General features: G+C 67.4%; 1 protein-coding gene across 1 annotated transcript; it reads right to left on the bottom strand.

The window, feature by feature from the left end:
- Positions 1–7,846: 7,846 nt before the first annotated feature.
- Positions 7,847–10,250, bottom strand: LOC116758773 (collagen alpha-1(IV) chain-like). Its single transcript, XM_032641933.1, is given in 6 exon segments — positions 7,847–8,399; positions 8,483–8,608; positions 8,695–8,816; positions 8,894–9,019; positions 9,100–9,297; positions 9,300–10,250. Coding segments are annotated over 5 exon segments (1,029 nt in total). The 5' UTR covers positions 9,778–10,250; the 3' UTR covers positions 7,847–8,399; positions 8,483–8,503.
- Positions 10,251–11,650: the final 1,400 nt, after the last annotated feature.

The following is an 11,650-nucleotide window of genomic DNA, read 5'->3' as shown; positions in this document are numbered from 1 at the left end:
GTGCACGAGGGGTGAAGGTGGAGGAGAACAGCAAAGCCCTCCGGCACCGCACTCAGCAGGCCTGCAGGTGGGCAGGCTCCGTCGGCCAGGAGCCGAATCACGGGGGCCGAGGGTCAGCTGGGGGCTTCCCCTCTCCAGGGAAATCCCTCCTTCTGGGACTTTGCCCAGCGCCCCCCGCAGCCTCTCTTTCATCCTCTCCCCTGCCTTACTTTGTTTCTGGGCAGGCTTCCTGGGGAGAGGTAGCCGCTCTCTGGGAGCAGCCCTGGGCCTCCCCTCCCTGGGGAGAGGCAGAGCTGAAGGGCTTCTCCCCAGGGTGCAGGCTGGCTGGCCCCCAGAGCAGTGGGCACGTCCTCAGAGCCCCTGCTGCCACTTTGGACGGGATGGGCCATTTGCTGTTGGCTAAGGCAGGACGGGCGGCCTTCTCTTGAGGCCCGAGAAGCACCCCTTTCTGAGGCAGCCAGTGAGCACAACCGGGGCTGCAGAGGAGGAGGCTGGGGCTCTTGGAGCCGCTTGTGTCTTTGGGGAAATGTCAGAACGGATGTGCAGAGGCCCATGTCCCCAATAAGTGCAGGGTCACAGACCCAGGCTGGGAAGGGGGCACCCCGGGGCGGCTCGGGCAGCGTGTTCACAGACCGAGAGTGTGCATGGGAGGGGGGGCGGGGGCGGGGCGCCAGAGCCTGCACGGGGCCTCATCCGGAGGGAGAGCACGTCTGGAGCACGTTCCTGGGTGACAGCTCCGTGACAGATGGCCGGGGAGCAGGGATGTCTGGGGCCCGTCCTGACCCGTGGGCTCGCTCCAGGCTGGGCGGCCGCAGCCCTCGGGCTGGCCCCTTCCTACTGACCCCGGGCTCCCCGGGGAGGGCTGAGTGCGGCGTCCGGCCTGCCCGGCTGGGCCCCACACCCAGCTCAGGACGGACGTCTGCGTGGCTTCTCGGGCCCCAGTGCGATGCCCGTGGAGGCCCAGGGTAGGCAGGGGTGGGGGTCTGTTTCCAGGCCCGAGGCCTTCTTGCCACTCAAGGAGGTTCCAAGGCCGGCAGTGCAGGCAGGGGTGGCCCTGTGAATTCCATTTCCTCCAGACCCCGTCCTGCTGTCCTTCCCACCCAGCCCCCACCGTCCCCTCCTCCCCGTGAGCACTTATCCGTGACAGGCACGTCATGTCAGCCCTTAATCCCAGCGTCCCAGCCTCCCTCCTGTGGTTCACGAGCCTCCGACTCCGCCCCATCCGTTCCCCTCCCCACCTCTGGGTCGCAGCCCCTTTGGGCAGGGGCCGTGCCCACCCAGATCCAGGACCCGTGAAATTTGTCCTGAATTAAGTTGTCGCATGACAGGCTCCCACATGTGGGAGGCTAATAGTCTGCGACCCTCTCAGCCGCCTGCGGGGCGGGGGCGTCTTGGGAACCAGAGGGAGGGCTGGCTCGTGGGGGGGGGGGGAGGGGCGCCAGGCCGGTCCCACCGGCGGCAGCGGCAGCGGCGGCCGGGGCCAGCAGCAGCGCGGGGCTGGTTGTGTAACTGTCCCCTCCCGCCGTGCTCCCTGCTCCTCGCAGAGGGGAGCCTGAGGCAGCGGCCTGGCCTTGACTGGGGCTGCCCCTCGGCCCCCTCTGGCTCTGTGCCCACTGGGAAAATAGCCGCTTTATCTCGGCCACCTCCCGAACTGCAAACAGCCACGTGTCCCTTGGGGGCCACTCTTGGCACACATGCCCTCTGCCCCACGTCCCAGGTGAGGTCGTTCACCCTCAGATGGGCTCCAGGTCCACGGCCCCCCACCAGGCCGGCAGTGGGACGAAGCGACAGATGGGGTCGGGGTGTGAGGCCTGGGTGCGGGGTCAGTCCCGGGAAGGGCCGTGGGGAGGGAGGGACACAGCAGGGAGGCAGGGGGTTGTAGGCAGCTAACTGGAGCCGGGCCTGGGTGGTGAGAGTGACAGGGACCCTCCTGGCCACCCAATGGGCTGTCCCCTCCTTCAGCAGCCCCTTCCTTGGTGACAGAGGACAGGGACCCCCCCTCTAGTCCCTCCCACCTTCTTGGTGTCCCTCCATCCCCCTCCCGCCACCCGTCTGTCCCCAACTCCCCAGGCTGGGGGCTCTGGTGCCTGTCCCAGACCAGCATGCAGTGACCCGTAGGCTCTCAGGGCACCCCAAAGTGCCCAGGAAGGGCCCTCCCATCTTCCTGCCCGGCTTCCTTTGCCGTTCTAGGCCAGCTCATCCCATCTGGACCCCAGAAACCTCTTGGAAAGGGACAGACAGTAACCTCAGGGGGGCAAAAACTTTAAAGTAGGGCCCCCAGCAGGCCGGCATGGCCGTGCGGCAGCAGGGGACGTGGAGTGGCGCGGGCCCCGCCAGGCCCCGGGGGCAGGCGCCATACGTCGGAAGTCCGGCCTGTTCCCGATGCCAGACCTCAGCCTCTGGGCCTTTCTGGGGTCCCTACAGCCTGGCAGAGTCAGAGGGCCCCTCTATTGAGGGGTCCCCATCTCACGCAGAGGTTCTGGGAAGCAAGGTTCCCGGGCCATGTGTTGCCCTGCCTCCGCCCCAGACCTCCCACCACCTTCCGAGAGACGGGGGGCTTGCGGGGCTTGGCTGCAGGGGGCAGACCAGTCCCCCCGACCCCAGAGGGGGCCCCGGAGGTGCCACTTCCAGGGATGTCACGAGGCTGGGTGGGCAGGGTGTCACCACGGTGGGTCTCGCTGCCCTCCCCTCTGACCAATGGCCCACAGTCCCAGGATGGTTGTCTGCCAGCGCTTGGGGCCAGGAAGGGGTGTCCCCTTCTGGCTTCTCTGAGGTCTGTGCGGGCCTGGCCTATGTTTGGAGGGACCCACAAACATGGGTCTGAGACCCATCCCAGAGGCTGCTCTGTGCCCTCCAAATCCACAGGCCTCTCCCAGAGGGAGGAAGGGTGGAAGTCAGGCCCGTGGAGTGGGTGCAGGAGAAGGCAGTGCCGGGATGCCCTGGGGGGCCTTGGCCCCCAGACCCCAGAACAGTGGGCCAGTGTGTGGCCGTGTGTGGGGCGTGGGGTGGAGGCCCGGGCGGGTCAGGTCCCGCTCCATAAAGCCTGGCGGGAAGCTGTCGACTCCTCGGTGTTGACACAGGGGTGATGTCACCGCCAACCAATTGGGCGCATGGCGGGGGCTCTGTGTGTGCTGCCCTGTACCCCGTGGGCCCCGCCACGCACGGGGCGGGATCTGAAAGCCACCTGAATAAACCCAAGGGGCCCCCGCTTTTCCCCTGGGCCTTGTCTCCTGCACGTCCCGTCCAGCCCCACCGCCCACACGTGAGAGGTGGCACAGGGAAGGGGTGGGGTGGGGGGGAGGCCTGTGCCCTGGGCCTGAGTTCTCCTCAGATATGCGGCCCCAGGGCCCTGTCCCCCAGCACCCCTTAACCCCGTCGACCACTGCTCCATCTTCTGGGGCCTCCCTGGCGGTCATGGGTCCCCGAGGCCGCACCCTACGCTATCCCTTGGGGGCATCTGAGCTCCCCCACCTGTGTCTCGAGCCCTGTCCTGCAGCCCTGCCCAGGCCTCCCGGCGTTCCAGGGGCTCCCAGTGGCCCGCGCGCTGCCAGGAGCCCCCTGGCACACAGCTCGCCCAGGCCTGGGACCGGCCCCCGGGCGACTCAGGGTCCCCAAGCTCCCCGCCAGTGCTGGTGGCCGTCCTGTTCCTGGCATCCCAACCATCCCCCTCCTCCTACTCCTTGTCCCAGGGCACGTTCCTCCCATCTCGGCCGTCCTTCCCTTCCTCCCCCGCCCTCCGGGGGCCTCTTCCTACCCGGCTCGGGGTGACCGCTCCTGCCCTACTTCCTGACCCCGCTCCCCCGCCCCCTCGGGCTCTCCAGCCAGCCTCCCATGCGTGCTGATGGCTCTCTGCAGAGCGTGGGAACCCGTGGCCTGCCGACCCCGGCGCCCCTGCCCCCTTCCCAGCTCTGCGCCCGCCGCGGCCTCCCGGCCCCCAGGACGGGCCCCACCAGGCCCGGGCACGTGGCGGCGTTGGGCAGTAGCGGGCCGGGCCCCGCGCTTGGCGCCCTGATGGTTTGCTGGTCCGGCCCCACGGCCCCAGGCCCGCGCGGCTCCCCACAGCCCAGGCTGCCCGCCTGTGTCCGGCCAGGTGTTCGGGGCTGGAGCGCGGGCTCCCAGAGGACAAGGAGAGCAGTGTCTGCTTCATGCAACACGCTGCTGACAAGGAACAGAATACCCACAGTGACCGCTTCCAGGAAACGGCTCGGGCGGGGGCCGCCGAGGAGCGGCCCCTTCCCAGCAGGCCGGCCTGCAGGTGGGCTTCCAGGAAGGGGCCCGCTGGTCCCCCTCAGCCCTGGCCAAGGGCCAGCCGTGTCACCAGGTGCAGGCGGGGAGAGGTGCGGAGAAGGGAGGGTGCGGGGGGAGGAGGTGGGCGCGGTGGCCTGGGCCGTGGCCCAGTGTGGTCACCCCAGCCTTAGGAGAGGCCCAACCTGGCCACGCTCCTTCTAGAACCTTCCGTTTGCCCTTTTGGGGGGGGTCACACAATCTCTACTGGGGCCCCTGGCTTGGGGGCTTGTTGCTACAACACCCAGGGAGACCCCAAACACAAGAGGGAGACGAAGGAAAGGGTTCCCAGCCCAGGCCGGGGATGGGGTCCCGGCCCCCAGCAGCAGCCCAGCCTCCTGGGCCCCGCTCCTCCATCAGCATCGCCCCGCGAGCCGCCAGCCCAGGCCCCTGCCCGCTGCGTCCTACGCTCGGTGCCACCCGGAGCCTGGGGTGGGGCGAGGGGCCCCCTGGCAGGCCTGGCCCTGTTTACTGAGACTCCCCAGGGGGCATGTCTGCTGACCCCAAACATCACACTGGGCCTGCTTAAGGGACATCATTTCCTTTGTACTGCTGGAGTTTTTTCTGTCTCCGTTCAGGGCTACAGGGAGGGCCGGACCCTACCCCACCCCACCGTCCACAATCCCTGCCTGAAGGTGGGCCACAAGGTCATTAAAACTGGGCCCAGATCGAACCCACACGTGCAACCAGGGCCACACAAAAGCCAGCAGTCCCCACAGAGCACCCCCAAACAGGACAGGGCCCCCATCCATGCCTTTAGCACGGCCGGCAGGGTTAGTGACCCTGAGTGGAGATTCTCACTCACAGCTATAGCCACACGCCTGCGGACACAAGCCCGGGAGACGCAGCCGGTCAGGCCTACACAGCCTGAGAGCACACAGCCAGACGACTGACCACTGCACACAGGTTCACGGGGACGCTCTGAGGCGCGCACACACGCACACACACACACACGGACACACGTGTGGACACACAGACACATGGAGACACGAGCACACGTGTGGACACAGTCACACGCACACGGACGCAGATGCATGGCCACACAGACGTGTGAAGCCCTGTGTTCCATAGGCCAGAGGTTTGGTGGTTGCTCAGCCTAAACCCTCCGGAGCAGCGCGGCTAGGGGAGGGTCCAGGTGTGCAGACGCTGGAGGTGACCGCCCCACCCCGGCCGCCCCTGGGGCTGGGAGTGAAATTCAAGCCCCTGTTTGCTTGGTGACACTTAACTCAGCGCAGGGGCATTTTGAAAGCACCTTTGGGTGGGGGGCCTGGGCCCGCCTTACAGCCCCCTCTGGGCCCCTTCTCTCAAAGCAGGAAGTCGGGCTGGGCCAAAGGTAAACACATTCCAGCCTGGGGTCCCCAGCTCCACGGAGGGGCTCTGCCGTGGGCGCCGGCTGCCTGTTTCCCCAGCCCGGGCAGGGCTCACAACTTGGGCCAGGGCTCTGGGCCCACCCCCACCCTCCCCACAGGCTGCCCACACCCACCCAGAGCCCTCCAGGTGGGTCCCCTCCTGGTTGCTGCCCAGGGAACCGGCCCTGGAAACAGAGCAGGCGGGCACACCCAGGGTGGACGCTGCCATGCGCACGCGGAGGGGCAGGTGGGTGGGCACAGCCCGCGTCAGGCAGGGGCCTGAGGGCCTCGGATACCTTCCCCAGGTGGATGTGGCGAGGAGCCCCTACCCTGGCCTAATGCCAATCCAGAAGCACCCCCTTCCCCAGGTCGACTTTGGGTTTCCGGGTGGAAGCCCAGAGCAGGAGTGCGGGTATGATCAGGAGGGGCTGCAGCCCCTGAGGCCCTGGCCCCACTGCCTTCGGCAACCCCGCCGCCCTGGAAGTGGACAGAGTCCTCCCTATGCCCGGAAGAGGTCTCCAGAGTGCCTGTGTCTCTCCTCCCACCCACGGCCAGGTCGCCCTCGGGGCCACTCCGGCCACCTGCGGTGCCCACCACACGACCGCCATCCCCTGGGAAGCTGGGCTTTCGTCTTCTGAGGCCCAGCTTTGCAAAGCTCCAGGAGAGACGGGTGCTTGTGAAAAAGGCCATGGGGAGTTCTAACTCGTGACACCTGAAGGATGGGTTTCTTTGTCCCGCTGGCAAAACCCATGTGGGCGAGTCCAGGGGGCCGTGGGCCTGGAGGTGGATGTAGCCTCACCCATGTGCTGCCCGCTGGCCTGTGAAAGCCTCCCAGGGGTGGGGGGCAGGAGGCACTGGGGAGCCCCCAAGGGTGCCACGGGCTAGCCTTCATTAAACGCCTTCATATAAATGCAACCCGGCTGACCACCTGCCCTGCTGGCCTGGAAACGTCCCCTTCTTAGCCCTGGAATTCCTATGTCTCCCATCAGGCGGGAGGTGGGCCCCAGAGAGGAGACCAGACGCATGGAACCCATGGGGAGTGCACGGGGGGGAGCTCGTGGGGCCAGAGCCAGAGCAGTCAAGGGCCCCGCAGCCCGGACGCTGGGAAAGGCATGTGCTCGGGGTCTCCCAGGCCTTTGCTATCTCCTCTCGGTCAGCTGGCCCGCAAGGCATTTCCTGACGGCCCCGAGCACGGGAAGGGGTCAGGGACCCAGCCCTGTTTCCAAGGGCTTCTCCCTCGGGTTCCCAGCACCGCGCCTGGCGCCCAGGAGCTGGGAGGCCTGGTTGGGGGTGGTTAGAGTCAGAGGGGCGTCACCGGCCAGCTGTTGCCTTGTACCCGGACACCAGCCACGAACACAGGCGGGGGCTGCACTCGCGCCCCGGGCGCACCCCCAGGCCAGACGCCAGCGGGACACGGCCCTGCGCCTTTCAGCGGCAAGCCCCCCACCCCGGCCGTGGGGCCCCTCTCCCCTCTGCCCCCACCCCTTTCTACTCCCTCCCCACTGTCGCCTGCCCAGTGAGAGCTCGCCCCACGGTGCCCCTGCTCTGCCCCTCGCTGGGGTCTCATGCTTGTTGCCCCCCTGCGCCCCCCCCCCCGCTCCACCACGGCAGAGTGAAGGGCGGGGACGCCTCTGTGCCCCGAGCCCAGCGCGCAGGGCCTGCAGGGCTGAGGATGAATGTGGCAGGGCGGTGGGCTTCCCAGGGGCGTGGCCGGCCTGGGCCGCATGTCAAGACCACTCCCCTAGGATAATTCTAGAAACCGATCCCCTAGACCAGGCCTTCGGGGTCCGGGGCAGGGGGCTAGGGAGGCCTGGGTGATGTGTGTGCAACAGGGGCTTTATGTGGCAGGACCTCTTCCTCGCCCTCGGACCCGACCTCTCCCTGCAGGGATCCCCTGGGTCCCACAGCCCGCCACCCCTGCCCCGGTCCCCACGTGGTGCCTGCCCTATACCCGGAGGTCCCAGTGCCCTCTGCCGTCCCACCTCACAGGCCCTTTCATTGCCCACCCCTCCTGTCCACAGCCCCCCACCCTGTGATCCTTCCCTACCCATCGCCCCTTCCCATCCATTACCCGCCACGCCACACTTTGTGTCCGCCCCTCGTGGCCCATACGCCTTTTCATGTTCCCCATCCCAGGCCCCACCCCAGCCCCATGTCCCCCCAGCCCACGGCGCAACCCCCTCAGGCAAACAGCTCAAATCCAGAGTCCCTGAGACCAATTCCTGTAACTGTGTTTATTGATGAGTCCAGGGCTTCTGGGGAGGCCCTGGCAGGGAGGGACACAGAGCGAGATAGACACACAATGGAATGCTTCGAGGTTTGCTCCGATGTTTGGAGCGCCCAGACTAGGTGAGGGGAGGGCGGGGCCCCACACACTCGGGCCCCCTCCCAGTCGCCCCCAGACAGAGATGGATGAGAGGTGGGCGCTGGGGGGGACGCAGGCCGAGGAGGCCGGGCCACTCAGCAGCTCACTCACGCGCTGAGAGACCCAGGCTTGCTCCAGAACCCCAAACCAGTGCAAACGACTTAGTGCAAATTAATTCAGGAGGGACGGGGAGACAGGGTTCTGGACGCTCTGAGTCTTCTGAGCAAAAGACAGAGGAGAGAAGAGAAGAAAAAAGACAGAGGAAAGGATGAAGGGGAGGGAGGGAGGCTGCTGGTGGTCTCTGGGCCGCGGCAGGGCATAGCCTCAAAGATGGAGTCGCCGGGCGGGGGTGGGTGTGCTGCTCCTCCGATGGTGTGGGTCGTCCGTTCCTTTAGCTCAACCTGCGGACAGAGGCAGGACGTGAGGGCGGGTCAGGGCGGTCCGGCCAGGGGGCTTCGGCGGGGGTGGGGGCGCCCGCGCCCACCTTCCAGAGCTGGTTCCTGAGTCAGGGTGTGTAGTGGTTCCAGGATGCAGCATATTCTGTCAGAGCTAGAAAGACTTGAAGAAGTCCGGGTTCCAAGGCCCAGGCGTGAGCTGGGTAGCACCATTTCTGCGGGTCGGGACAGAATGAGTGCCCAGCTCTCGGCCCCGAGCCCCCCGCCCCCGCCCCCCCGTGTGTGGCAGGGGACCCCCCACCTTGTCATCTTGAGGGTTCTGAGGGTCCAGAGAGCAGCAGTAGTGTATTGGCTCCTTCAGGAAGGTAAAGGAACAGAGATGCTGGGTGTTCCAGCTCCCCCGCGGGGCCAGCCGAGAATGTTCTACGGGAAAGAGGACGGCCGTAAGGGCTGGGTGCGGGTCGGTTGGCCCGGGGAGCCTGGCCTGTACCTGCGCTCACCAGGGAGGCCGGACAGCGTCCCGTCTGTCCTCGCCGTCACGCCGGACCGTGTCATGTCCCTCTGCCCACATCCCGGCGCCCGGCCTCCGTGGCTGGCAGGCACGTCCACACCCACTGGAGACATGGCTGTGGGCAGACAGAGAAGGCGCTGGCTGAGTGGGCAGCGGTGGCCGAGGGGGTGGGAGGGCAGCGGGCTGGACACTCACCCTCGTCTCCGGTCTGAGCGCGGACCGATCCCTGCTCCGTCACCGCCCGCAGAGGCCCGCCTTGGCCACGGGCTCGGAGGCCAGTGACCCCCGGCTCGCCGCCAGGCTCCAGCTCCTTGCCCCTGCCTGCGCCCCGACCTCCCGCCCCCCCAGAGCTCTCATTCACGCCGCCCCGCCTCCCTCGCCTAGTCTGGTCTCGCCGGTGCCCTTGACTCCCCTGGGTGCTGTCCTGTCTGCCGTGCCAGTCCCAGAGGCGGGCGGTAAGGGCCAAGTGTCACCAGTGTCACCAAGTTCACTGGGGGCCCTCCTGCGCCAGCCCCTGGGCCGCAGTGCCGCATGGGGATGGTGGCCCGCTGGGCCCGCGGCAGCCTCCTTGCTGCAGAAATCTCCCTGGGGCCCTGTCCCTGTGGCCACCGCTCCCCCCAGGTGACGTCCTGCGGCGGTTCCCCGCACACTGCGCCTGCCTTCTAGCCCGTTCTCCGGCCCTCGAGGCTCCGGCTCAGGCCTCAGGAGGCCTGGGCCAGAGCCGCCCCTGTACCTGCTACTAAATGAACTGCAGTGGGTGAAGTGGCAGCTGGCGGCCCACTGACCTGAGTCCCCCGCCTCGTCCTGTCTGCCCCGGGGCCTGAACGGCCCCCATGTGCTGGATCCCCTCCCTCGCTGGCAGCCCTGCCCCATCTGCCGCCTGACTCTCTGGAAATGCCCTTTCCACCTGGGACAGCCGCAGCTCCCAGCCCGCCCTGCCTCAGCTCCCCCTGAGACGGTGTCACCTGTGCTACCTGCCCTGCCGTCACCCTGCCGCTCTGCCGGGATGTCGGCCACTTCGCCTCGCTGGTCCTGGCTCCCCAGACCTCCTTATGCAGAAGGCCAGCGGAGCAAGGCCCAGGGAGGGGAAGGGGACTCACCTGGCCCGACAGAGCGCTGTCTTCACCTGCCCACGGCTGCCAGCTACATCTCCACCGCCCAGGCCCTGGGGCAAGCCTCTCTCCAGCTCCCCCGTCCACCAGCCGCCACGACCTGAAACCAAAATTGACCGGGATGAATGCCTGGCTCCCCCCTCTTACTTCTGCACCGCCAACTTGGGCCTGTCACTCCCCACACCGATGTCGTCCTGCCTGCGGGGCACCAGGGAGCCCACCCCGCATCCCCGCCAGGCTCCCAGGTGCCCGCCAGCCCTGCCCAAGCCAGCCCCGCCACCCTTCTCCGCTCCTGCCAGGCTCCAGACTTCCAAGGTGATCCTTGGCCCACGCATGCTTCCCCGCACCCCACTTCCCCATCTTCCCCTGGTTGCCCCCGGTACCCCACGCTTCCCTGGTTACCCCTCAGTTCCCCCACTTCCCCAGTTTCCCCTGAGCCCCCCCATCCCTCCCACCACCCCCCTCCCACACCCTGCTCCTCGGGCCCTAGCCCGGGCTTTTTCTAACAGGGGTGGCCCCGCCCAGAATTCCCGCCCCTGCTCTGCCAGCCAATCAGAGCGGGGACCGTGCTTGGGGCCACCGCAAGGCCCACCTCCGCCCGGGTCGGTCCAGCGCACATTCCTCTCCTGTCCTGGAATTCTCCAAAGAGGGCCTTCTCCACACCCCTCCTTTGGCATCCTGTAGACAGGGTCTGGCATTGTCCCCAAATGTCCCTCCCCCACTCCGAGGTCGAAACAGTCATGTCCCCTCAGGGCGGACCTTGCAGGCTGCTCCCCACCCAGCCCCCACTGGGCACATACTCTGCCCCTGGACGGAGGTCTTGGCCGGGGCCGCCAGGCGCTCCAGTGGGACTCGGAGTCGCCTTCTGCCACCACCGCGGCTGAGACCACGCCGTGAGCCCGGAGTCCGTGGAGCGGTCGTGAGGGGTGTGGGGGGTTGGGGCTCAGGTCGGGCGGAGGGAAGGGACCGTGGTCTCGCAGGCCAGGCAGGCGCTGATTCCCTGCTCGAGTGTCGTCTAGTTGATGGTGCCCATCGCGAGCACAGTGGCTTCCACGCGCGGGCTCCCCACTGTGGCCGGGCGCCCCGTCCCCTCACCGCCACGATCCATTGTCAGGACGCGGCACGCCCGCTGTGCTCCACGGCTCGCGGGCGCGCCCTGGTGATGAGCCCGGCAACTTCCCAGCCCTGCCGTGGCCACCCTGTGCACCGCTGCCCAGGACACCGCCTGCGCATTCAGAATTGGGACAGAGACCAGAGAGCCTCGAGTCTCCCCCAGCCACCCTGCGCCACCCTGTCCCTGGGGCAACCACGTTGGCCCCATAGGGGGTGTTGGGGCCCGGCCGTCCATAGGGATCAGCCACCAAGTCTAGGGTGCTGGTGCCATGGGTCGGGGAAGGAGACATGCCTAAGCAAGGGACCCAGAGCTCTCCAGCTCTGACTGCACCTCAGACAGGGCCCTGGGAAAAGCCCGCTCCTCTGGACCCCTGCCACACCCGACACCCAGCCTTTGCCATGGGTGGACCCCCAAATTTACGGTGGGAAAACTCCAGCCTTTGCCATGGATGAACCCCTAGATTTACATGGGAAAACTCCAGACTTTATGGGTGGACCCCCAGATTTTCGTGGGAATATCC

This window comes from Phocoena sinus, chromosome 8, assembly GCF_008692025.1.
Source record: "Phocoena sinus isolate mPhoSin1 chromosome 8, mPhoSin1.pri, whole genome shotgun sequence".
NCBI lineage: Eukaryota > Metazoa > Chordata > Mammalia > Artiodactyla > Phocoenidae > Phocoena > Phocoena sinus.
The sequence above is the reverse complement of the archived record's forward strand: the minus strand, read 5'-3'. Positions and strand labels throughout refer to the sequence as shown.